The sequence below is a fragment of the Lacerta agilis genome, chromosome 4 (assembly GCF_009819535.1).
Source record: "Lacerta agilis isolate rLacAgi1 chromosome 4, rLacAgi1.pri, whole genome shotgun sequence".
NCBI lineage: Eukaryota > Metazoa > Chordata > Lepidosauria > Squamata > Lacertidae > Lacerta > Lacerta agilis.
The window spans coordinates 58,964,161-58,991,604 of NC_046315.1; the positions used below are offsets into that span (position 1 = coordinate 58,964,161).

Sequence of the window (27,444 nt, forward strand, 5' to 3'; positions counted from 1 at the left end):
TCAGCCCATTTTTTGGGCTGAAAAAGTCGCCCTCGGCTTATGCGCAAGTGAGGCGGGCGGTGGGGAAGGAAAAGCAGAGAGAAAGAGCTTCTCTCCGCTTTCCTATCCCTCCCCCCACCCCACCGGGAAATGTGCAGGACGGGGGCATCTTCTCCGATCCCGTCCTGTGCGTTTGCAGCTGTCTGCGAGGTGGTTGGGAAGGAAAAGCGGAGAGAAAGAGTTTCTCTCCGCTTCCCCACCCCACCCCACCAGGAAATGCGCAGGATGGAGATCTGAGACGCGTCTGCGAGGTGGTTGGGTAGGAAAAGCGGAGAGAAAGAGTTTCTCTCCGCTTCCCTCCCCCCCCCACCCCACCAGGAAATGCGAAGGATGGAGATCTGAGACACTCTTCTCCGTCTTCTCCGATCCCCGCACGATCCCATCCCGTGCGTTTGCAGCTGTCTGCGAGGTCCTAGCGCCTCCAGACACAAGCTGGAAGGGTAAAGACGCCTCTGCCTCCACTCACCAGCAGAAAGGCACAGAATGAAGGATCGGAGAAGCACTGCACAATGCTTCCCCCTCTGTCAGTTGGGGGGGGGAGAGAAGTGGAGAGAAGCTCTTTCCTGCAAAAGGCACAGGACAGGATCAGAGAAGCTGGGGGCACTGGCTTGCCAAGGGTTAAAAAGGATTGAGTGGGATTCCTAGAGAGGTCAGGAAATACCAAGCCCACCTACAAAAGGAGGAGGGGGCCTTTGTCTCTCTCTTCTGCACGTGCTGCATCCCAGGCGCCTCCTGAATCCAGTGAGTCTCTGCTCACCTTGCAAAGGGTCCATTGGGGAGAAGAGGGGGTCCTTGGGATGAAGGGGAGGGTGTAGGGAGGACCCCCAAGTCAAGGAACAGAGCCTCTTGCCCCCCTCCTCTCTGCAAAGCCCAGGAGGAGGCAAGGTCACAGGAGCTCTGCAACTCTTATCTTCCTTTGGATCCATTCACAGCTTGGCTGTTTGGGAAGGGAGGGGTCTTTGGGGAGGGAAGAAAAGGGCCTGAAAATAAACCCCCTCACACTCAGGAATCAGTCCCATTTATTGATAGAGGTTGTAGGGGGATGGAAATATTGGACATAAAATACACCAAAGAAATAAAAAGGAAAGCCTAACTGTTGGAAGAGGGGAGGGGGCAAATAAAAGAAAGCGCTTATTCCTGTGGTGCAGAGTCAAGCCTATGGAACTCCTTGCCCCTGTTTTTCTTTGAAATAAATATTCAAAAACATTTAATCTACTGATGTCTCAATTAATGTAGTTTTATTTATTTTTATTTTTGAAATTTACCAGTAGTTGCTGCATTTCCCACCCTCGGCTTATGCTCAAGTCAATAAGTTTTCCCAGTTTTTTGTGGTCAAATTAGGTGCCTCGGCTTATATTTGCGTCGGCTTATACTCGCGTATATACGGTAACTGTGGACAACATCAAACAAGACAAATGCCCTACATGGAAGTGTATTACATTTTAATGTTTCCTTTTTAAAAGGGGGGAACAAAATCCCTGTCATTGGTAATTACTGTTGACAGTGTGGGCTTTGTAGCAATCTACAGACCTGTACTTTGTGCATCAACATTCCTTATTATTCTAATTAAACTGGAACATTGTGCCCTTGCGAATCATTAATGGGTTTTCATTTCATGAATGACATTTGCAGGAGTTAAAACAGGCAGTTCATATAAAGTCCACAGGCAACTGTGTTAAAATTAGCATCACCATAGCAACAGTCTTCCATCATTAGCATTCAGGGCTACAGGAAATGTTTTGTTGTGCTTTTGTTTGCAAATAAAGGATTTTCTCATACATTTTGCATTGGGGGGAAATCTGGCAAAATGCACTTCAGTTAAAATAAAAATATTCCACAAAATGTGGTGCCTTTGATTTAAGTATTTGGGGTTTTCCCCTCCCCCTGAGCATGTGATTTTATCGTCTCTACAGCTGTATATGTCTAACCTCATTAACAGCTTTTATTCATTGCTCATGTGCTATTCTCCAGAAAAGCCTTGTGTAGTCTCTAGTGTTTTTCATGGACCTTTAAGTGGAGGTACATTTCCCTCTCTTCCTTCTTTCTAATGGGAGGGTTCATACTTAAAGTAATAAATTAAAAACTTCCATAAAAGGATGGAAAAGCACAAGAGTTCCTCTGCCCTCACTTTCTGCCTGCTGGCAAGAGCCTGAGAAGGCTTAGGATGTCCAGTTACCTTGCCTTAAGTTGCTCATTGACCCACTTTAGGATTGCAGCCTAATAAATGTATAAAAACAGTATGAAACTACTATGAAAATATCAGTAGTTCTAAAGGGGGGAAAGTCTGGATCCTTTGTTTTTAGATATGTGTATGCATCATTCAAACCATGTATAATGATTTCTGTGCAATTTCACACACATTTTACCTACCAAACAAAACTAAATTATACTAATTTAACGAAAAAATATCATTTGTAAATTCCCAAGTCATGTTACAACTTCTTAGCACCCCTCATTTTTTAAAGTTGAAAGCTGAGAAATTCAACATGCCCTAAAGATTAAATATTTCCCATTCCCTGTCATACAGAAGGCAATACTATTCTTACAATGGTGTTTGGGGTTTGGGTGTGGGTGGGTATTTTCAGGTAGATAGATATTTCTGGTGGCAGTTTACTCATGGGAATCTTTTCAGACAATGCTTTTGTTCTACACATATGTTTCCTGATCAGTAAAGATGATAGGCACACAAGGTGGTAGGGCCCTGGGTTGTGGAAGCCCTTTCCAACTGAACTATGTATATCTCTACAATGCAGGACTTCATGGAGCCTTTAAATTATTATCTATTCTAGGCTGCCATTCCATAACACTGTTTTGGGGTTAGTAGTTTTTTTAATTTCTAACATGTTACAATTTAAGATCTCTGATGTATGTTAATGTGGCTTGCTGTATATGCCTAAAAGGCAGCCTTTAAGTATGTGAAATGTTTTTTTAAAATCTAGCTAATTAATTGACTAAATGTTTTAGCCTTATGTTGGAAACATATTGTTGTGTTGTGTAGCTAATTATTCAGAGCACACAGGGCGATGGAGATAAGTTTAAGAAATATGCAAACTTCCTTTTTCTAAATAATACCACTTAATTAAGAGAAACGCTTCTGTGGTTTATATTCTCTCCAGCACTGGCCTAAGCACCCTCTTTGTGCTATGGTCCTTTATCTGTAGGAAAGAAAAAACAGTGATTCTTGGCTAGGCATGTTAATTCATACTTATCAGTATTTGCTAGTGGCCTGGTTCATACGGTATGTCACATCAAACCTTAGTTAAAAATAAGGTAGGGTTTAAAGTGGATTAGCAGTGTGCAAGCCACCTCTTTGTTCCTTTTCTGCTTCTGTTGCCATGCCGGGCGGGAAGCAAATCAGAGGATGGCTTTGTGTTACATGCAAACCAGCATGTGTGGTTTGTTTTACCTATGAACAGAAGCCCAGGTTTGTTCTTGACTTAACCACTCATGGTTTGTTTAGAGAAGACAAACTATGTGTGCTGGTTCACAGGTGACATGAAGCCAGCCTCTGGTTTGCTTCCTTGTTGGAATGCTCAGGGAAGGAATGGGAAAGGAACAAAATGAAAGCTTCTTCACTTCAAGCCACAGCTTACATTTAACTGTGGTTTAAATGTGATGTGTGAACCTGGCCAGTATCTGGGTGGGGAAAACAATGTGGTTCCAGTTTATTATATGCATCCCGCTTTTCCAGTGGCTTCTCTGTGACACTGCAAGCAGAATACTGTTCTGCATAGAAAGACAGGTTATTATTTTTAGCAAAACTTTTCTTGAAGGGTAAAATTCAAAAAATGAAATACATAATAATGCTTCTTTGGAATTTTGGAATTTGAGGCTAAATCCAGTACCACAGTGGTTTTCAAACAAGTTTAACATATAGCCCATGCATTTTATACATATCCTTTACAAAACCAGCCTTGTAGTTTCCAGAGGGTTAACCAACTAGCCAGTTTAGTATGTTTAATCAAAAGCAGTAAAAATTCCTGTGGCACCTTAGAGCCTAACAAACTTATTATGGACTTCCAGGGTTTTCTTCTTCTTCATTTAATTAAAATTCACATGTCATTAAGAGCATAAAAGTGCTAGATTTCTAAACATGTAATCATCTACTTTAATGTACTTTATGTACTTTAAGATGCTCATCTATCCTATGCATGCTTCCCCAAGAAGAAGACCTATTGAATGAAATCATTCTGAGTAACAGGGGCGTTCTTAGCCCCTTGGCTGCCGGGGGCGGGAAGCCAAGAGGCACCCCTGGGGGCTGGGCATCGCAGTGCGTGCGTGCGTGCGTCATGACGCACGCCCCGCCCCACCCCGGGGGTGCTGGGCGGCGGATTTGGGAGACTCCCGAAGCCTCCGCCCAGCGGCGGCACCCCTTCGTGCCGCAGCTGCTCGTGCCTGCGTGAGCAGCCGCTGCACGAAGGGGTGCTGGGCGGCGGATTCGGCTCCACCCTGGCAGTGCCGAAAATAGCCTAAAAATAATTTTTTAAAAAAAAAAAGTAAAAAAAAAAAAAAGTCCAGTGGGCGGGGCCCAGGGCCCTCCGCCCCCCTTGCTACGCCCCTGCTGAGTAAACGCCTAAAAGATTGGACTGTATGCTTGCAGTCCTGTACATAGTTGCATGAGAATAATCACTGAAATCACAGTTCTTTTGAATAGGTGTGCATACAGTTGGGTTGTATGATGCATATTTAGAATAAGCTTCCTGAAGTACTGTAGAGAAGAAATAGAATAACTGCTAACCTCACCTCATTTATACACCTACATGTGAACAATCACTCATTGTTCTTCCACAAAAGCAGCTTGTAGTTCTCATATTTGCAAACTTGATTTACCACTTTTTCTTTTTAAACCTTGTTAGGATTCTTTTATTTTATTTTATTTCTTTTTTTGTCTCATATTTCACTAAAGTGAGGGAAGTACTTGCTGAGATATTACACAGCTGTCCTCTCATTTGAGCTTCCCAGGCACTGGATATCACCACTGATTACATCTTATAATTATATTCATTGAATCCGTCGTGAAAATGGCATGGTTTTCTGCTAAGCATCCTATAAAAATGGCCTCCCCATCACCCCATTAAAGCTTGTGCTGAGCCTCTTATTCTACAGTCCATACAAATAAGTTGAAGACACTTACCGGTACTTAACTATCACATTTGAAAATATTCCCCTTAAATAGTGGGGCTCTAAGAACTCCAAAGGAGCATTTGCACTGACAGGCCTGCACATTCCATTGGCAAGTGGGGGAACATATCAGTATCAAGCTCAGTTCAGTTTCTCGTAACCCCTGGAAAGCTTTGAACTACCTAATGTATAATATATAACTTCCAGCATAATAAGCATCTTGATGTTTTTCATTTCACTTCTTTTACTGAGATTTCCCCCAAAATATTTGTCCTGATTTTTTTTCTTGCTGTTCCTAAAAATGTGATTGCTTTGATCACTAATTTATTTTAACACACCTAGACAGATGACATACCAGCTGGAGTTTATTGTGTCTTTTTTTAAAAAAAAAATGCTGTTCACAGTGCTATTGTTAAACATGTGTTTCAACTTTCCATTTGACTTTACTTTGGGATGAGTTACTTGATTTTTAAATGTAAGCCAGACATAGGGCTTCCATTTGTATAAACTGAAGGCTAGAGCGTTGCTTCCTTTGCAAACAGAGAGCAGTTACCACAACCTCCTATGCCAGGCATGTCCAAAGTCCATTCCAGAGGGCTAATCTGCCCGCCAGTCGGTTTAATCTGGGCCCTGTGGCTGTTTATTTCCTGGGGTAAAATCCCAAAAACACCTCAACAACTTCAATCCTAAAAAAAGCTCAACAACTTTGGTCCGTCCTCCACTTCATCAATATTTATTGCTGTGCTAGATAAAGACTAAGATCTAAGATGCCAGACCAATCAACCTTACACATCACTTGTTGCAGGCTGTAACAATCCAGGGCTTTGCAAGCGACATGTGTGCATACGACATACTGGATAGGTACAGACTGCTGACTAATGAAGGCTTGATGTGGCTGCCATAGTATATTAAAGAGAGACAAACAGAACAGTACCAAATGTGGAGGCACTTTGGCAGGTTAGAGTTACGCTCATATTCTGTGGGCATCCCTTATGCATCTTGCTTTGGTACACAAAGAGGGCAGGATTGCAACTCAGTTTTGTTTTGTTTTTTAAACTAGTAGGTACCCCTTAACACTCCCTTTCTCATGTTCAGTATTATTATTATTATTATTGATATTTCCTCCAGTACTTGCAGATAAGGTCTATGAAAAGAAAGGGATAATAGAAATTATCTGTATTGGCATAGAAATTTATTCTATATATATTTTTATTGTTAGATTGCTTCAGGTGGTTTCATTGATGAAATAAAGATGAAGGAAGCCCATTGTAATTGATTAAAAAAAACTGACAAGTGACAACTTGCACAGTGCTTAACCGCATATTTAGACATTTTTCATTCTGCTAATACCCAATTTGACCACAGTATAAAAATCAAACATATTAATCTGGAACAGTTCAGTTAAGATGAACTGATAATTGTTTTGATTTTTTGTGGACTACATATTTTATTAGCCTATGACTCGGACATGGGCTGATACTTTTAATGGCTTTCAGATTTAAACTCATCAGCTTTCATTCCAGAGCTGCTGTACTTTGCTGCAGCTCTGCAACTGCAAATTGAAAAGGGAAACGAGAAATGTTGCCAGGTCAGCAAAGTAAAGGTAGAGATGTCATCACTAAAATGTTTTATTTTTGTAGCACAAATTCTTTTCTTGGCCGTTCCGTGACTCATTGCATTAAGCAGGAAAAACTTTGTTTCAGCTGGCCTTGCTTGCTATATCCAAATCACTGACATATTTTTAATATACCACATTAAAGTGGGAATGGCTATCTTCCCCTTCTAAGCAGAGGTTGAATGGCCATCTGCCATGGATGCTTTAGTTGAGATTATTGTAGTGTAAGGGATTGGACTAGAATCAGGGGTCAGCAAACTTTTTCAGCAGGGGGCCAGTCCGTTGTCCCTCAGACCTTGTGGGGGGCCGGACTATTTTTTGGGGGGAAATGAACGAATTCCTATGTCCCACAAATAACCCAGAGATGCATTTTAAATAAAAGCACACGTTCTACTCAAGTAAAAACATCAGGCAGGCCCCACAAATAACCCAGAGATGGGCCGGATCCAGCCCCCGGGTTAGTTTGCCTGCCCATGGACTAGATGACCCTTGGGATGCCTTCCAACATTACAATTCTATGATTCTATGAACAAGTCATCACATTTATTGCAGTATGTTCCCTTTATATTATTTAGAAAAATATTGATCACACATAGTAAATATTTACTAAATGAATTTACAAAACTAAGTACAATATTACAGAATGCGGGGGGAGGAGAACATTATCTTCTGTGGCCCTGGTTGGTGGAAGATAATTATCAAGGCAATAACATATGTAAACAAGAAGTATATATTTCAAATTCTCTGATGCCTCTGTTGTTACCATTACATTCCAATGACATTAATACTTTTCCACATAAAACTTGTAGAGGAATTTGCAGCTTTAAATATATTTAACATCGGAAACTGATGGACATAGTTAAGAATGTGTAAGATTTGTCAGTTAATGCTCATTTGAAGTACATACTTTATAGTGCAAACCTAACCATGTCTACTCAGAATTAAGTCCTGCTGAATTCACTGGGGCTTACACCCAAGAAAAGTGGGGTTAAGACTGCAGTCTAAGGCCTTGTGCCGCCGCCCCCCCAGCTGAGGATCCAGTATAAATAGCAATTACTGTAATCCTAATAAGCACTGCCTGTGTAACCATTTGTGTGTGTTGAACTCTGGAAGACCATTAACATTTCTTTACTACCTTTTATTAGTAAAGGACTATAATTGATGGCTAACTATAATTTTCCCCAACAACAAAGAATTTTGGTCTCTAAGGCAGATTTTACCTCCAGATGTGTAGTATGCCATACAAATAGATTTTGAATAATTCAAATGGTAGAAATAGGTCTATTTAAGTTGAATGTTTTGGTATTCACAATTTTATGATATAGAAAATAGATATCTGTAAAAATGTATCTTATCATTAAATTATCACTTTTTTGTCAAGGGTAAACAGCATTTGGACTCTTATCCTATTAGCATAAGACTCTAAAAAAAACTAGTGGGTGTGATATTTTAAGAGAACAATTTTTGGCCCAGGGTCTGCTTTCTCTTCTGGGCAACTTTCCTGGGGCCACATGCTAGCAGTGGGTGGGACCAGAAACAAACATGAGTGGAGCAATGAATGTTGCATTTTACCTTTGTACAACAGACTGCTTTCTAGACATACTCCCAGATCCCTCTCTATCATCCATCCACCCAGGCAACAAAGAGACTATCAGAATTCAAGGGCACACTCCACATTCATGGATGGTGAGAAACAGGGCTGGTGTGGGATGTGGCCAAGGGTGGGGAGGTGTGTAGCTAGGAAGGAAGTGTGACATGGAGAGAGCCCTGAGGACATTCTAGAGCAGGGGTCAGCAAACTTTTTCAGCAGGGCGCCAGTCCACTGTCCCTCAGACATTGTGGGGGGCCAGACTATATTTTGAATAAAAATATGAACAAATTCCTATGCCCCACAAATAACCCAGAGATGCATTTTAAATAAAAGCACACATTCTACTCATGTAAAAACATGCTGATTCCCGGACCATCCATGGACTGCATTTAGAAGGCGATTGGGCCGCATCCGGCCCCCGGGCCTTATTTTGGGGACCCCTGTTCTAGAGGCATTCAGCTCCGTCAGCTTGAGATAACTCGCATATGTTGTAAGACAAAGCATTCTGCATAATGCAGACAGTCTTTTCCATGACTGTGCCTTGCATATCTTCATGCAAGGCACTCCTATTTTCCACTAGTTTTCCTACACCAACAGATCTGAGATCTGCACTTTATAAAATGAAAGTTACCTACTGTGATAATTTTTAGTCAGCAGCATTCCTTTTTCTGTAATACCTTAACTGGGATAATAACAGAGCAGGGATAACCAAGAGTTTTGCTTTACTAACAATGCACCAGGTGCAGGGCTTCTAACAAAACAAGACTCCAATATTTATTTCTTTGAGAAGAGACACTGTACATTGTTTCTAGTTGGAAACCTGATTTTTGCATCTTGGACTCTAATACGATAGGTCTTGTGCCCTGATATCACTGAACAAATACAAGTGAAATACAGCATTATCTTTGTGGTTCGGCTATCCAAAGGCTCAAGAACCATCTCGGCCACTGTACATACAGTTTGCCTCCAGACTTTCCTGAGTGTAAATAAAAGCTGTGGAGCTGTCAGCATAATCTAAGCCAACATATTAAAATTCTGTGCAGCCTTGGGCTTATTATGCAACCTGCAAGCCTAATCTTGTGATGGTGTGTGTTTGCACACACATACATGCAGAAGGTAGATAACAAATGCTGGAGAAGGGGAAATTGTGTGGTTTCTGAAGGTCACAGAATCTTTAATTTCTCTCCCCCCCCCCCACTTACTCAATTAAAGTATTAGCGGATACATTGAATGCTATAACAGAATGTGATATTATGTACGTATATGGAAAAAGGAGTGAAAGCAGACACAGATTTCTGCCCCTCCAGCTCTGTAAAAGTGAATTGGATGGTATTAAATAAAACCTTTGGCTCATGGCTAATACTAAATATAATTTCTGTCTTAATGAAATTTTCATGTTTTGATTGAATTTCCATTTGAAGTAGTTACAAACATGTATCTGCAAAGCAGGCAAAAGTATTTTAACAAAAATCTGGCTGTCCAAAGGTAATTTGACTCTTTGCTACTCAAGTGGATGAGGCTATTTAGATGTCTTTTGTTTGTTTTTGTTTTTTAAAAAGGCAGATGCATAGAAAATTAACTTTCACAGCCCAGCTCATGGACACAATGACAATTCACACCTACTGTTTGGTACAGATTAAGAAGTTATTGCAGCATGATGTGACTGAAACTGAAATTCAGCTTTATCTTGCAAAGTAAAATTGTCAAATTGAGTAAAACCTTGCTCCCAGCATGGATCCATTTGTAACTTTTCCTTCATTTAAGGCCGCAGTACTCTTTCTTCACCACCAAAATGGCAGTTATCATTCTTACAGCGCCTCACAAACAGATTTCAATAAACTCCCTAAATCAGCAAGACATTTAAGTACATTCTTGGCATCAGTTGAAGGAAGTGGTCTGAACAAAAATAATGAATGTACTTCAAACCTGAATTGGAAGCTAAAAAGAGAGACAGCTTGAAGAGTCCATGAGTTTGCAACAGAAAATTCTTGCTGTTTCTCAGAATTACAGCAAAACTGCAGTTTTGGTTTATGAAATGCTGTGAATGTACTTGCCCTTTTTAAAAAGGCAGATGCTGAGAGCAGCTTTAAACATGTTACCTTGTAAAAACCTCTAATTGTGTTTGTGATTATGGTTGCAAACTAGCTACCTGGCCCACCAAGAATCTCTGATGGCTGGGATTTGTGGGAAACCCACAAATTACATCAAGTAGGAATACCAATGCATTGTGGGTAAATCCAAGGAACTGAGGAAGAGGCTGATGGCCCCTGTCACAGAGTAGGCAGAGCAGGCAGCCTCACCAGAGTCCCAGGAACCATGATCTAAAGGAAAGCACATGTCAGGAGGAGGAGCCAATCTAGAGGGAGATGTAATGGTTCTTTCCTATTCTAATGGAGGAAGCGAAACTACATTTATTTCTGTTAGAGAATGAGGGAAATACCCTATGCTAGTCACCTCTGGAGTGTCAAAAGGGACTGTGGAGTTGTGGTCCAACAACATCTGGAGGACCCCAGGTTGGCCAGCCCTGAACTATTAGCAATGGGTGAGGAAAATCTACACTATGCTAGTCACCTCTGGAGTGTCAAAAGGGACTGTGGAGTTGTGGTCCAACAACATCTGGAGGACCCCAGGTTGGCCAGCCCTGAACTATTAGCAATGGGTGAGGAAAATCTAGCTAGTGAAAGTAAGTGAAGAGACTATCTGGGTCACCAGTTAAATATCTGGATCAGTAAGGCTATAATCCTATATGCCCTTTGCTGGAAATAAGCTCCACTGAACTCAATGCTGCTTACTTCTCTAGAGGCACAGGTTCAACCATAAATTATTTAATTTGTGATTCTAATTCCAGGCCTCTGTGACTTTTGGGAACTAATTATGGATTCTCCCAGATTTCATGGTGGTCTACTCATGTGAGTAGTGAACTCACACAAGAGTCCGCATCTTTCCATTTAATTTATCTGAAACACTGACATGTCAATCTTCTTTTTAAAAAAAATCCCAGGGTGGCTCACATAAACTGATAAAACAGCAATAAATACAGTAAAACTTGTTATTTAAGAAAACCCCAACACTTCAGGAACCAGCAGAGCACAGCAAAGTGAATAAAAAACAGCAGAATCAATAAAACCTAATTAATTAAAACAAGCCATAGTAACATGTTTGTATGCCTAGACAATCTTCTCCTAATGCTTGGAGGGCATCAAATTTGACATTCCACCCAGCTAAGAGAGAGGGGGAAACTTGGAGGATGACTTCTGATGATGAGTGCAACCTGATTAGGAACAGGTGATCTTCTTCTCCCAGCATACTCTGCTGGACAAATTAGTACACTACTCATGTGAGCAGTTTAATTGGACAATTCAGTGTCTGACATATAGTTAAAAGAAGCAACTCTGTGAAGCTAAGCAGGGTTGGGCCTGGAAAGCAACTGGTTGGGAGAACACCTGGAAACTTGTTCTGTACTCCTTGGGGGAAGGGTAGAATACAAATGTAACAAGTGAAAACAGGGCACTGTACAAATAAAATACCCTGCAGGAAAATGTGCATCTGTTCTCAGTACCGGTACTTACCAAAAAATAATTTAACTCAAAAAAACCTTTATTTGAAGACTGGTAGTATATAGATGCTGTAAAATGAGATTGCTTGGAATCGGCCTGAGTACGCGTGATTTTAGCTTCACTCATGGCTTTTTCAGTTTACAATTTTTCTTTGTGCCTTCCAAACTGTATTCACTGACACACTCCTTAAGTCTGCTATACAATCTCAGTGTGAGTGTGACATATATTGTGTGCATGGTTCACTAAACTGATACTTGCATGTAAGAGCTCTGCCTTTGCTCCTGATTTTATTATTAATATTTAATATTTAACAATGCAAAATTGTTAAATTGTCAGTCCCATCTAGTGCAAAGGGCTCCAGACAACAGCACAATCCTTGTTAATTTAATTCACTGAAATTGGAAATGCTTGTATGCATTACAGTCATACCTCTGGTTGCGTTCACTGCGGGTTGCATTCGGCACGGATTACAAACACACTGAACCCAGAAGTACTGGAACAGGTTAATTCCGGGTTCGGCGCTTCGCATGTGCGCAGATTCGGCACTTCAGGTTGCGGACCTTTCAGGTTGCAAACGGGGCTCCGGAACGGATCCCGTTCGCAACCAGAGGTACCACTGTACTATGTGTTTAAATTTGGTTGGTTGGTAACTGAACTCTAGACTCTAGAGAGCTCTCTAGTAGTTCTCATGTGATTTGCTAATGTTGGTCACATGGGAGGTATCTAGTGGAGGAGAGGCTCCATTTTTTGTGAAGCATGATGACTGTGTTTTAGAATTCACTGTGAACACTGCTAAGTTGATTAGAGTGTTGGAGTGTTTCTTCTCTGCTTAAAAGAAAGAGCAAAGCTGCAGGAGAACGTAAAAGGGGAAATCTCACAAAGGAACTGTAAGGCATGGCTTAACTGAGATACAGAAGGCTGCGTACTGAGCTCTGGAAAGAGGAAAATAGAGTTGTTTGGAAGTTAAAAGCAGAGACTAGAAGCCCATGCTTGGATGCCCATGCTTGGATGAGCATGTGAGTGTAAATATTATGTTTTAATTCAACTATAACTATAACTTTCTGCAACTAAAGTTTATTTATGTTAAAGTCTGGACATCGGTTTAATTTCCAATGAAGGGTGTCAGTCATATATAGGATTTGAGCTTTTTAGCTGTGTTTTCGCTACTCTTACTTCAACAATCCTAACCATATCTACTCAGAAGTCCTGTTTAATTCAGTGGTCTTAACCTCAAGTGAATGGGGTTTGCACTGTTAGCAATAACTGTTAGAACTTGACTGAACACTTTTTTTAAATTTACAAGCAAAAACAAATGAAAACATAGACATATTTCTTCATTTGTTCAATTGCTATACCACCCATCACATACATCCTCTGGATAATTTACAAACTGATTACAAATACAAAAAGCACAAAAATTAAACACTATAAAACAATTACTGTATATACAATTAAGATCAGCACAACAAAGATACCTAAAACAATCTAAAAGTCACCATACCAGATTTTTAAAGTGTTTTTAGAATGAGTCTTTCCAAGAGTTGGCTGCTTGGTTAGTGGTACAGTTGAATTCCATGGATTGTGAGTTGGTTACAAACTAGATGCAGCAGATTTTATTCGTGTGTTTCATAAGAGCAGATCAGTGCAATGACTTGAAGCCAACGTCAATGTTAGTGATTTGGTCATAACAATCACCACAGTTTATGAATAGTTGGGTGAAATGTCAATAAATTTCTATGCTACTGTGCCATTTAATCTCTCAGCAAGGGAGGAGGCCATTTGCTTGTAAATTGGCCTGCAGTTCAAAGGGGGAAACATAAGCTTGTTTTTAAAGTTATTGTTGATATGCACTATACCTCACCCCATAGTTATTTGCAGGGATAACTGTTCATTTGTCTAGCACAGACATTCAAATTCAGATTTTTTTTCCAAGTAAAAAAAGGTGGTGTCATAGAAGTCACTCATAGTGACATTTATCTACTTCAATTGATCTGCTTGTTTCTAAAGTTGGAGGAGCAACACTCTCTAACTTGTATCATAGAGCAGATGTTTAGATTAGTTCATTGCAGCTTATCTCTGGAATGATTAATCCAAATCAATGATACCATGGGGTAGGTAATACAGCCAAATTTGTATCAAAAACCCCAAATGTGCACCGCCAAAGGAGCACAAGTGAACAACAGAGAACCTACACAAACAACGCTGACACCAAACCCTACTCATACTATGTAAAACAGAAACATCATCACCCTACCCCACCTATCTCCCCATCCCACCCACCTCTCTCCCCCTTTTCTTCCTAATGTCTCAACAACAAAAACTGATTTGTAAAAATGTTATATGGGAAAATACGAGAGAGACACTGCACTACCTTTGTAAATCAAGAAAATCTGTAATAATAATAATAATAATTTTAAAAAAACGAGTATGCCAGTTTTATTGTTTTGACTAATATCAAGTTTACCAATACACTTGGCTAATCACAAGAATACAATAGTTTAATGCGTACATATACAGTGGAACTTCAGTTTAAGAACTTAACTCGTTCTGGAGGTCTGTTCTTAACCTGAAAATGTTGTTCTTAACCTGAGGTACCATTTTAGCTAATGGGGCCTCCCGCTGCCGCCGCGCTGCTACAGCACAATTTCTGTTCTCATCCTGAAGCAAAGTTCTTAACCCGAGGTACTATTTCTGGGTTAGTGGAGTCTTTAACCTGAAGCGTCTGTAACCTGAAGCGTGTGTAACCCGAGGTTCCACTGTATAGGTAAGGTTACAGGGTATCCCTTTTTAAAGCTTTGAAGAGTTTAACACCAAAATACTTATTTATAAATATAAGCAGAGATGAGAAACAAAAGGTTGATAATATCAAAACAAAACCTAAGGTACAATCTAATTGGTCACAACTTCAGATTGTACCTTAGGTTTTGATTGTACCTTAGGTTTAAAACAGAATAGCTTCAGATTGTACCAACTTCAGATTGTACCTTAGGTTTAAAACAGAATAGCTCAACTGGCACAAAAGTTAATGTTTATAGAAAATTAGATTATATTGCATCTTCCTGATCTCACTTTAGTGAAAATTTACTAGTCCTAGAATTTCAACAATATCAAATGTTTGGAGAACAGCTTTCACTTGAACCTCAACTGAATACAAAGCAATAACCATCAATGTAGGGCTCACGCACCCATGAAGTGGGGTGAGGCGGTCTATTTGAGGTGGCAGATCTGGACCCAAGGAGTGTGCCACTCAGCACTGCACCACACTGTGCCCATGGTAGAGGAGGAAGCAGCACATGGAGGGTACCCCAATAGCAGCAGGATGGGGCAGTGGCGGGGGGGGGGGGGGGTTGCATGAAATGGAAAAATGCCCCAGTCTGGCCCTGCATCAATGCTGCATTTTTTAGAGTCAGTCCTTCCTGCTTTTTTGCCTTTTTAATCTCTTTACAGCAAAATCCTATTCATGTCTTCTCAGAAGCAAGTCCTATTCTGTTTCATAGAATTTAGTCCAAAGTAAATAGACATAGAATTGGAGCCTTAGGCACATTTGGACTCTGACCAATCATAGATAGCTCTTAAAGTTTGTCCCCATGTTGGTTTTATAATTAAAATGTTTAATTAAATGGCAAATGAAAGTACTGTAAGATCCTTGTTCCACTATCTGCAAAATATCCAGAAAGAAAATATCACTAATTAAGCTGCAATTCTTTACCCATTTACTTTGCAGTAAAGCCTGTTTGGCACGATGGGACTTCCTTCAGATTTTCACACAAAGCTTGAGCTATAAATCTTGTTGTATTTTCTAGGAAAGTGTGCACCTAGGTAGATGGAGAGACAGCACTAGTTCAAAGGATACTCTAAGAATGAGTGATCACGATGATACAATTATTTTGTTAGTATATGTTGCTCATAATGTCACTTCACTAAATAAACCATTTAGTCTTACATCTCTAGAGACTTCAACGAAAAAAAAACAGGTCAAAATTCCTATGTACAATCAGAGGTATCAAAAATGACAAATCCTCTTGTCATTTTTAGCCATTTAAAATGTGGAATGACACAAATACACACAATTTCTCCTTGACATATTGCCCTATACAGTCCATTGGGTTTTAAGATTTTTCCAGGATCCTGATATATATATGGCAAGGGATATATAAACTCCATCAACACACAGATCAAGTCCTGCAACTCTGCTCTGTTATCTGCTAGAGGTGAAGCCAAATACAACACAAATGTCAGGTTCACACTTGGCTAAGGAATAGAGCAAGGCAGGTGAGTTATTGGGGTATTGGGACATCTCATAATAAATGATTTCAACCCTTTCAAAAAAACACTATATAAATAGGGAATTTTTCCATTGGTCCCAAATGAGCTGTGCCTATTATTTACATGAATTTACTTTACAGTATTTTGCATTATTTATTGCTTCCCTTAACTGCCACTCATCATCCACACTCAAATCTATTTCCTCTGGAGCAGAACAGCAATTTTGTCATCTTAGGGTAGTTTTCTCATTGTTCATTTCGTGGTTTTGTAGGTAGGACAAGCCAAGAGATTTTATTGATTTGTGTCAACCAGCCAAAAGCATGTTGTTGTTTAGTTATTTAGTCATGTCTGACTCTTCGTGACCCCATGGACCAGAGCACGCCAGGCACTCCTGTCTTCCACTGCTTCCCGTAGTTTGGTCAGACTCATGTTGGTAGCTTCGAGAACACTGTCCAACCATCTCGTACTCTGTCGTCTCCTTCTCCTTGTGCCCTCCATCTTTCCCAACATCAGGGTCTTTTCCAGGGAGTCTTCTCTTCTCATGAGGTGGCCAAAGTACTGGAGCCTCAGCTTCAGGATCTGTCCTTCCAGTGAGCACTCAGGGCTGATTTCCTTCAGAATGGATAGGTTTGATCTTCTTGCAGTCCATGGGACTCTCAAGAGTCTCCTCCAGCACCATAATTCAAAAGCATCAATTCTTTGGTGATCAGCCTTCTTTATGGTCCACCTCTCACTTCCATATATCACACTGCTGGGAAGACCATAGCTTTAACTATACAGACCTTTGTTGGCAATGTGATGTCTCTGCTTTTTAAGATGCTGTCTAGGTTTGTCATTGCTTTTCTTCCAAGAAGCAGGCATCTTTTAATTTCGTGACTGCTGTCACCATCTGCAGTAATCATGGATCCCAAGAAAGTAAAATCTCTCACTGCCTCCATTTCTTCCCCTTCTACTTGCCAGGAGGTGATGGGACCAGTGGCCATGACCTTAGTTTTTTTGATGTTGAGCTTCAGACCATATTTTTTACTCTCCTCTTTCACCCTCATTAAAAGGTTCTTTAATTCCTCCTCACTTTCTGCCATCAAGGTTGTGTCATCAGCATATCTGAGGTTGTTATTTCTTCCGGCAATCTTAATTCTGGTTTGGGATTCATCCAGTCCAGCCTTTCGCATGATGAATTCTGCATATAAGTTAAATAAGCAGGGAGACAATATACAGCCTTCTTGTACTCCTTTCCCAATTTTGAACCAACCAGCCAAAAGCATATTTTACACACACACACACACACACACATATCTGTTCTGAAATTGTAAAGCTAGTCAGTCATATTCTCTCTTTGCATGTGTGTTTTTCCCCCATTTGTTATTCAGCTGATAACATTTTGATGTGGAGATCAAAGAGTTAATTTGCTTTTGAATTGTGGAATGACTCAGATTTCCCCTTCAGTGTTTTTGATTTTTTTTTAAAGGGTGCTGTGTGGGTGTAAGGTAGAAAAAGGGCCAGGAGAATGGATACACTAATTGGGGTTTTCACCTGCTGTGAGTCTAATTGAATACAATGCTTTATTTGTTACTGAAGGAGAAATAAGATTATGCAAAGTGTCAGAATTTCAGACTAGTTTTTATACTCCTAGTACTTGGTAACAATGCATGGGAAAAGAAGACAGAATGTGCCAAAGGACAGCTTCAATTTACTATTAAGGCGGACTGGGAATTGAAAGCTCTTATTGAAGCTTACTGCTGGTCACATTCTCAGTAGCAGTTCCTTCAGAATGCTTTGACTCAGGTTTCATTAGTTCTGAGGCAATCGGATTCTCCTTATTTCTGTGGGATTAGGAAGAAATATGTAAACATAATTAAAAATAGATTTCTAGATGTTTTAGTTATTTTAGTATTTTGTGTGTAAATACATAGTAAAGTGGAGCAGTGATCGATATTTCTCCTTAAGCTAGTAATAGAAATGGAAATGAATAAGCAAATATAGTGTTATAAAGATTACTGAAAGGAGGAGAGGGCATTATTCAAATTCATCCTTGAGCTCAAGCAAAATATTGCAGACATTCTGGTAAAACATGTAAGCCAGTTTCAGCTTTCCCTTCAACTTTCACACAAGAAAGTAAAACTATGGGAATGCTAATTAGCATATTGTTAAGATCCCACCTGTTGTTGTTGTTTAGTCGAGTCCGACTCTTCGTGACCCCATGGACCAGAGCACGCCAGGCACTCCTGTCTTCCACACTTCATCCTAAATTCCCAGAATGATGTAAAATACATTAAAACTTAAAATTACAACAACAACACAGTCACAAAAGCAGGATGGATCCTGAATAATACTTCTCAGGTGTTAAAAGCCAGGGTAAAGAGGTACAATTCAGCATTTGCAAAAACTATAATAAAGTTGCTGGATATAACTCAGTGGGGTTGGGACTTCCACAGGTTAGGGACTCACATAGAAAACCTGCTGGCCACTACTCCCCCAAATTTCTGAGGGCAGCAGAACTAGCAAGAGGGTCCCCTCTGCCAATCTTAACACTTGAGAGTGTCTGTAAGGAAGTTGGTGGTCTTTCAGATATTTGGGGCCTGATCCATTTACATAACAAACGTTTGGTGTGGTGGCTTCCAAAGACCCTACTTTATTTGTGGTGAACTCTGATTTCTTTGTTTCCTTATGGGAAGACCACAAATATACAGTTTCCAGGCAATTACAGCAATATTGTATGTGGTGAATTCTGAACATGAGTTGAATATTTATCTTGTATCCTTAAAAAAAATTCTTCTTAAATTCCATAAACAATTTACTTTTTAACATTTATTTCATTATTTGGACTATTAATTTGCTCTGTCCCATTGGGCTTAGGATGGGCTACAATAGTCATGAAATATTATAAATATAACATGTTCTGTTGGGACTGTATTGTTTAGAGTAAATATAACTGAAAAATATCAAGAAACTAAGTTCCAAAAATCCCATGAACTTGCTATAAATTATGTATACCAATATACAGAAACATAATTGCATGAACCACTGACTTGTCCCTGAACAGAAACATACCCTCCAAGTGTCCCTATTTTCCAGGGATGTCCCTGATTTAGAGAAACCATCCCGGTTTCTGATTTGATCCTGGAATGTCCCACTTTTCTCTAGGATGTCCCTATTTTCATTGGAGAAATGTTGGAGGGTATGGAGTTATCTGACCCCTGAGCCGTCTCAAGGCAATCCTGTATAGGGAAGTTTATTAATGTTTAATGTTTTGTTATGTTTTTATATGTGTTGGAAGCTGCCTAGAGTGGCTGGGGCAACCCAAAAAGATCTGTGGGGTATAAACAGTAAAATTATCATTATGGAATGGGATGTCCCTATTTTCATTGGATAAATGTTGGAGGGCATGCAGAAAATCTGAGATTGATCATGTTACTTTCATAAGATACATGACCTTAGACTTTGATGGGAGCTGTTGGGGAGGTTTTTCCTTAGCAGTAGCCATTATTAATGTCTTCTAGGTGCCTTTACCCAAAGCTGCATTTAGTTGCCCATGCAGTGACCATCGGGCAGCATTATCAAGTCTTGATAGATTTATATAGATTTAATTAATTAAAATATTTGCATTCTGCCCTTCTACCCACCACTGATCTACAGGATGACTTACAGAAATGTTAAAAGTATAGAAAAAAATGAAAGTTTATTTTTTTAAAAAAAACAATATACAGAAGTTAAAAAGAATCTGTTCCTGGCAAATAATTCAGGAAAAATAAACATGTTTAACAACATCAACATCAAAAAAGCAGAGACATCACCTTGCCGACAAAGGTCCATATAGTTAAGGCTATGGTTTTCCCAGTAGTGTGATGCATAGCTGTCAAGTTTCGGATTTGAAAAAAAGGATCAGCGCACCCTCACCTGTCCATCTTGGAGACCCAAGTTGGAGAGAGAATGAAGGGGCGCCTTGACCTGGATGTGCCTTTTCTGGGCTGTTGTGTCCCGTCCCGTCCCCCTCTGCACCTTGAAGTGTTTTCCAAGTGGTTAGAGAGGCATTTGAATGGGAAAACCATTAAGCCAGTGGTCCATCTGGCCCAACATCCTGTTCCCCCAATGGTCACCAATTCCTGCATGGTAGGGGTTGGACTAGATGGCCCTTGGGGGTCCCTTCCAACTCTCCCATTCTAGGATTCTCTGCCCCAAAGTGGAGCCCACAAGCAGGATCCAAGCCCAAGAGCTTCCAGCAGCTGCTTTTCAGAAGTAGGAGCCTGGCCCTTGTGGCTAACAGCCAAGGTTAGCCTCCTCCTCCTCCTCCATGAATCACAGAATGGTGGAGTTAGAAGGGCCCTCCAGGGTCATCTAGTCCAACCCCCTGCAATGCAACCCCTGGAACTTGTCTCATCCTCTTTTAAAACCATCTAGGTTGGTGGCCATCCCTGCCTCCCGTGGGAGGGAGTTCCACGGTTTAACTCTGTGCTTCCTTCTATCTATCCTGAATCTTCCAGCTTCCAGGGATGCCCAGGAGTTTCTCATGTTATGAGGGACGGAGAAAAACTTCTCTCTATCTGCTTCCTCCTTGCCAGGCAACGTTTTACAAACTTCCATGGTGATAGCTCAGTTAGTAGAGCTTGGAGCTCTTAATCTCAGGGTCATGGGTTCGAGATTCCTGCATCACAGGGAGTTTGACTAGATGACCCTGGTGGTCCCTTCGAGCTCTACAATTCCATGATTCTGTTACCTCCTCTTTTGCTCACCTTTCCTGCAAACTAAACACCTCCAACCACTGCCCCCTTTCTTCCTCGGGGAGTTGCTCCATCCCTGTTGCTCTCATTTCTGAACCTTCTCCAACTCCACGGCATCCTGCCCGGGTGGGATCCTGCACGCTGCAGGGGGTTGCAGGTTGGGGGGGGGAGCTGCTCTTGTGCTTAAGTCCTGCTTGCTGCCCCCCCTGCACCTGAGCTTTGGCCAAATCCAGCCAGCTCTTCTTAGGTTCTTCTAAAACGAGGGATGCCTTGTTCACCCAGTGTTAGGAAAATCTGATTGTCTCATCCTGAATGTGAAAGGGGATTCTTCTCACTGAGTCTGACCCAGCAAATGAGCAGAGTTGCAGATGAACTGAGCTACTTGATGACAGGCTCCATCAGTTCCTCCAGCCCACCTTGGATTTCCCCAGGCTTCTTCCTGGCTAAGCATGTTTACACCGGCAACCTTTCCATGCAACCCAAATCAGCCGATTCAAAGCTCCAGTGGGGCGTTGCAAAGGGGCTCTGGGAGGGACCAGCGAGTGGCAGCCGAGGTGGCCAATGAAGGCTCAGCCGGGTGTTTTTGTTGTTGTTGTTGTTGTTCTGCTCCCCTGGCTTGCAGCATCCAATTCTTAAAGGCAGGAGGCAGGATTTCTTCGCTGCGGCCTTTAACCTTTCATTGCCCGCGAGTTCTTTGAAAATCAGGATATATATGGGTTTATCAACAATCCGGGGGAGCAGCGGGAAACGCGTTGAGATAAGGGAGTTTCCCAGGGAAAACGGTAGGGTTGACAGCTATGGTGAGATGTATGGAAGTGAGAGCTGCACCATAAAGCAGGCTGATCGCCAAAGAATTGATGCTTTTGAATTTTGGTGCTGGAGGAGACTCTTGAGAGTCCCATGGATTGCAAGAAGATCAAACCTATCCATTCTGAAGGAAATCAGCCCTGGGTGCTCACTGGAAGGACAGATCCTGAAGCTGAGGCTCCAATACTTTGGCTACCTCATGAGAAGAGAATACTCCCTGGAAAAGACCCTGATGTTGGGAAAGATTGAGGGCATAAGGAGAAGGGGACGACAGAGGACAATATGGTTGGACAGTGTTCTCGAAGCTACCAACATGAGTCTGACCAAACTACAGGAGGCAGTGGAAAACAGGAGTTCCTGGCGTGCTCTGGTCCATGGGGTCACGAAGAGTCGGACACAACTAAATGACTAAACAACAACAAATAGTCCCTCATGAAAAGTATCATAGCCTTATGCTGTAAAAACAAAATAGAAAATTCTTTCCAGTAGCACCTTAGAGACTGGAATTATGCTGTAAAGTCATTAAAGTATTTAGAGGTTCCATAATCTCAGTGCCACTGTGAAACAGGCCCTATCTTGCATGGCATCATATGTAATGTCAGATGGTGAGTGTGGTAGGTAAAGCCATCGATACTGCTGTTCATTGTAGAAAATATTGAGCTAGATGGTGCACTTGGTATAAGGCAGTTTCCTCTCCTCCTAGTGATTTGATTCCTTGATTACAAGTATCTTTTTTTAAAGTCCTTTTTGGAAACTAATTTACTATTTCATAAAATTTATACACCGTTTGGTTATTTTAAAAAAACAACCCTCAATGTTGTTTGCTCAGCATGAAGTCTATTGTTTCAATATGGTGGTCTTTGAACTGATCCCCCCCCCATATACATAGAGGTTCTGCTGTATATATTGTATTTATGTGCAAGGATTCACACTTTCTTCTATGAAGTGAAATGTTTTGTGTATCTATAGGAACTTTCCACTTGTGGAGCTCTCCTGGTCATAAAAGAGACCAGGATAGCATCTGTGGGATAGAGATCAGGATATTGAATAGTGGACATGCGAATCTGTGCTGCTAGACCATTGCTTCTGTTCCGATGATGTTATGATGAAGAGGGACACTCTCCATAATCTCTAGATTCAATAAAGTGCTAGAATTTGAGCAAACTCATAAATTCATGAAATAAGCAAAGTTTGGTTAATTAAAACTAAGCCAAGCCTTCTTGCATTCAGTTTAGGATCACAAGCTCAGGCAGCTTCACATAACTAACTGAGGATGAGCCAAGTTGTTAACATAACAAAAGGTGTTGATAGCCCATCTAAGAGGAATCCTTGGGCTTGGGCACACAGCAGTTGCTAAGGTGAATGGATGTGTGTGAGAGAGAAATGACAAGAAAAGTGTGTCTTTAGCAAGGTGTGCTGAGAACAACTAAGGACGAACCATTTTGGCAAGGTGGCTGAAGGGAGGCTGGGAAAGTTGCCTTGGTTTCCAGTGCTGCACTGCTGTGGTGAACAAGCTCCTCTTGAGATGCCCATGCTGTAAGATCTGTATTCCCTATATGTAGACTAAAGTGGTGAATATGTGAATAAATCATATTTCTTAAAGCTACGACAGGCTCCGCCATGTCTTCAGTTCTCCAAAGTATCACAGACTTTGGTTGAGGGTCAAGACCCCTGGAATCCTTTGCCTGGCTCAGCAGGAATTGGGGTGACCTGTAACAATATGTAGCAGTACAGTCTTTCTTTAGTGCTAGTGAAAATACAGTATAAAGACTGATTTGGTGATTTTTTTAAATGAATCAAAAAAAGACCTTGCAACATATATGGTTAAATGGAAACACCGCTAAATAAATAATCCAATTTCAAATATGGAAATAAAAGCTGAAAGGTATGTAGCTATTCTCCACACTTAAGACTCAGAGAGATGCACATTTAGACTCAGACTGCTCAAGATGTTGACCTTAAGCTAATGCCATAGCTTTCTTTCAGATTGGTGATTCACTGGAGTAGTGAATAAATCCATACAACCTCCCCACCCCCACCCCAGTGAGGTTACTTTTTAACCTAAGCTGTTATCTGCACCTGCAGGTTTGTACTGCTTTAATTCTTATCAAACTTATGCAGTTTGCACTGTGTGGCACACACCCCTTCCGCCTACACTGAAAGCAGGCTGTAAATCATTATTTCAACACAGGTGATAGCACTCATCTTTCCCACACCTTTCCTGTTAGGCTGAGCTCAACTATATAGAGTAGACAGCTGTCTGGAATGAGGCAAGGGACATCTACCAGGAAAAAAGCAGCATGCAAGTCTAGGCTCTTGGATGGTTTCTACCTTGGCCAACTCACTGCACTGAATGTGTCCCAGAATTTTCTCTAATGTTGGAGAGAGTTTGGGTACAAATGCCCTTGTTCTGTCTTGTGTGAACAGCATAGAATGAGTGGCATGCTACTTCTGTGTAACTAGTACACTTCTAGGATGCTCCTGTTTCCCTAAGCTACTGTATGTTCACTTTCTCTCAGTGAGAGTCAGAGTTGGTACCCAGCAGATCCATATTCATCCAGAAGGTTTATTATCAGAAGAATTCAAAGGAGCACAAACCCTTCCCTTAGAGGTCACAGTGGGTATCCTCTTGGACCATACCAAGCATGCATTATCTGTCATGCCTGGGAAATATTGCCAATCTATTCCCATTACATGCTCAACTGGCGTCCAAAGATTTGAATTCAGAGCAATTTAAGCATTCATGTTACTCATAATTTACATGAAAGTACTTTCTCCTTATCACTGTTACAGCAATATAAGCTAAAATTCTTAATAACCATGCGCACCCCACAGCCACGAAGTCTTGTGGCATCTGGAAGACTAACAGGGTGAAACTAAGTAATGTGACAAACTTAATGTATATGTTACAGTTTACCTTTATGTTAAAATGGCAATAAAAATGTTTTTTTTTTCGCGGGGAGGGGGAAAACTGTGGCATAAGCTTTCATGGACTGCAATCCATTTGCATTCCTAAAAATTAACCTAATGAAAACACGGAGGATTCAAGAGCAACATGTGCACTCTCATTTCGCTTTTATTGCATTTTAAAGATTGCCGGGGGGGGGGGGATAGAAAGAGAAATGGCTTTGAGTAGGTGGGGAGCGCGGGATGACTTATTGTGTTACAGATGCAGAATAAAGAGGTTATATCTAAATGAGCTGAAGTAGTTGGACATTTTACACCCGGAACAGCGCGTCGTTTTAAAAACGTCTCCTTCCATACCCACATTTCCCCCGTGTTCCGCTGTTGCCCCCTCCAATCTTTTAACCGAAGAACACAAGGTCAGAAAAGGCTGGAGCATGCCGCCTCGCTTAAAGCGTAATAATGAAATCAGACCTCAGTGAATTAATTCTTTGTGCCTCCGAGGTTCCCTTTTTCCCTTTCTCTGTCATCTCCTACATTTCAGGAGGAGCCATCCCAGCCCCCTTGCTCCAGTGCTCGCCTCTGTTACATGAGATCATTTGCGCTTCGGTCCTTTCGCCTAGTCCTGGCATTTTTCAGAAGCACGACGGATGGCATCTTTTGGTTCTACCTTAAATAAACCCCTCCGCTTTCCATGCAATCGGTGCCATTTCTTTGGAGTTCTCCGCTTGTTGTTTGCAGGTTCAATAGGTGGAGCCGAGGCAGCAAGAGCTCCGCCCTGTCTAGCCCTGCAGCCTTCCCTCCCACTTCGCTTCTCTTACGCCCTTAGCACGAGAATGCTACTCTCACCGCAGTGCTATTCGCTGCTTCGCGCCGGGCTGGCTTAGTTTTGCGTTAGGTTACAAACACAAGACACACAAACACACACACACACACACACACACACACACACACACACACTAGGAATCTTCTCCATCGTCCTTTTCTTTTCCCTCCCTCTTTGGAGTCTCTGAACAGTTAACGGCGATGAGGGAGCAACTCAAAAGGTAAGTTTAATTATTATTCAAACCCGTCCTTTTTTCCTATTCTTTTTCAATGAAAACCTCGCACTTGTCGAGGCTTGTGTGCTGCTAGCAAACCAGGGTAGTTAAAGGCAAATTAAACTTCTGAAGACGTCTTTGCATTGGGGATTTACAGCTTGAGAGTCCTCCCGGCCAGCTGTTTTCTCTTGTTCTCTGTGCAGGTGCTTGTAGCTGGCTGGAGCATGCCAGGGTTTAACCCTTTCTCCCATGGCTGTAGACTTTGGAGATAAAAGATTTCTTCTCCCCGGTGCAGAGGCGGCTGGGTGGGGGTTTTTAATTTGTGTGTGTGAGAGAGTATGTACAAGAGTGGGGGTGGATTTATCCTGACATCAAAGTAATCTTTTCCCGGAGCGCAGCCCAGTTCCTCTCTACATTTCTGTCGTTCAGGGGTTTAAAAGCCCTTGATTTTGTAGCCTGGCACTAAAGTACCTTTTAATCAGGCTGCATTCTGTGAGTGCCTTAAAAAAAGAGGAGGAGGGGAGAGAGAGAGAAGTCATATTATTTACCATTATGTGTGTAAGGAGCCTGCAGAAGAAAGCTCACCAGACTTTTCATTCACCGAGTTAAAAGGTCAAATATCTGCTTGATTTCTTCTGGGAATTCAAACTGACGTTTAATTCAGTGCATTCTCTCTCTCTCTCTTTCTCTCTTTAATGCGCCTTCCGTGTCTTGGTGAATGTGGTCTAGTTGGAACATGCTGGCTGTGTAGGTATGAATGAAAGAATACATGAAAGCAGCAGCTAAGCAGGAAGTCGGGATAAGGAAAGGGAGAGAGTCTAAAATGTGTACTGGGAGGGCCCTTGGGGACAAGCAGTTTGTTTGCATCATTAATAGAAAACTTTAACAGCAAAACAAAGCACTGAGTATTGTATTTGGTGATTCTCCCTCCCCCATCTTTCTGGTTGATACCTGCATCATTGTAAAATTTACGAGTAGAAAAAATATACAGTATTATATCTGGTGTATCATATTGCTGTATAAGTCAATTTTCTCTAAGTTAACTTGATATATATATATTAAAGATCCTAAATGCTGGAGTTAGAGAATAAGAAGTGTGTGTGTGTGTAATTTGTATTTGCTGTGAACAGAAATGAGAAATTTTAATATTGGTAGTAATGTTTTTATATGGTGTACCTTTTGTAGGAAATTAGTATAGGATCTTATTTTAAGTGTTTCTTAGAAAAACACAACCTTGTTAAAGTCATGTACTCTGTATTCAATCTTGCCTCTTAAAATAAGAACTAGTTTACTAAGGTGTTGCTTGTACCCTGTTAATACCAGAGGAAATATAATTCCCTAAAAGATATTTGATCCATTATCACTAAGGAATTGCAGTCATCATTGTTTGATCCTGAATTCGACAAGACCCTGCAGTGAAATTGCTTTGGCAGAAGTGGAGAGGATAAGCTTTGAAAAGCAAATAGATCAGTGGACAAGTAACAGCTGGAGGGGTTGGCTCACCAAGCTTTAAAAACTGTCAGTGTGCACACAATAAAATGCTGCACATCAAAAGAGACAGAAAAATAATTACCATACTGTATTTAGCAGTTGACATTTACTCCCTTCTGCTCCTACTTGATATTAATGCAAAAACTTTTTAATTTGTGCATCATCTTGGAATTCTGAAAATGCCAGCCAAAGCCAATAAAACAACAAACGGCCAACTTTTTCTCAAAAACACACTCATCCGAGGATTATAGATTAAGACAAACAGTAATCCTTCGCAAACCACAAGAGGCTGCTA

The 27,444-nt window shown here is 41.0% G+C and overlaps 1 protein-coding gene across 10 annotated transcripts in view; it reads left to right on the forward strand.

The window, feature by feature from the left end:
- Positions 1 to 27,444, forward strand: part of DMD (dystrophin) — a 1,040,101-nt gene that overhangs the window by 933,327 nt on the left and 79,330 nt on the right. Inside the window, exon 1 of one of the 10 annotated variants that reach the window (XM_033147206.1) lies at positions 25,390 to 25,664. The exons of 8 other annotated variants lie outside the window; for them this stretch is intronic. In XM_033147206.1, coding sequence (XP_033003097.1) covers positions 25,645 to 25,664 — 20 coding nt within the window. In that variant the 5' untranslated portion in view covers positions 25,390 to 25,644. Of the gene's footprint in view, positions 1 to 25,389; positions 25,665 to 27,444 lie in introns of those variants that run through there. One more of the 10 variants, XM_033147205.1, reaches the window with a different exon arrangement.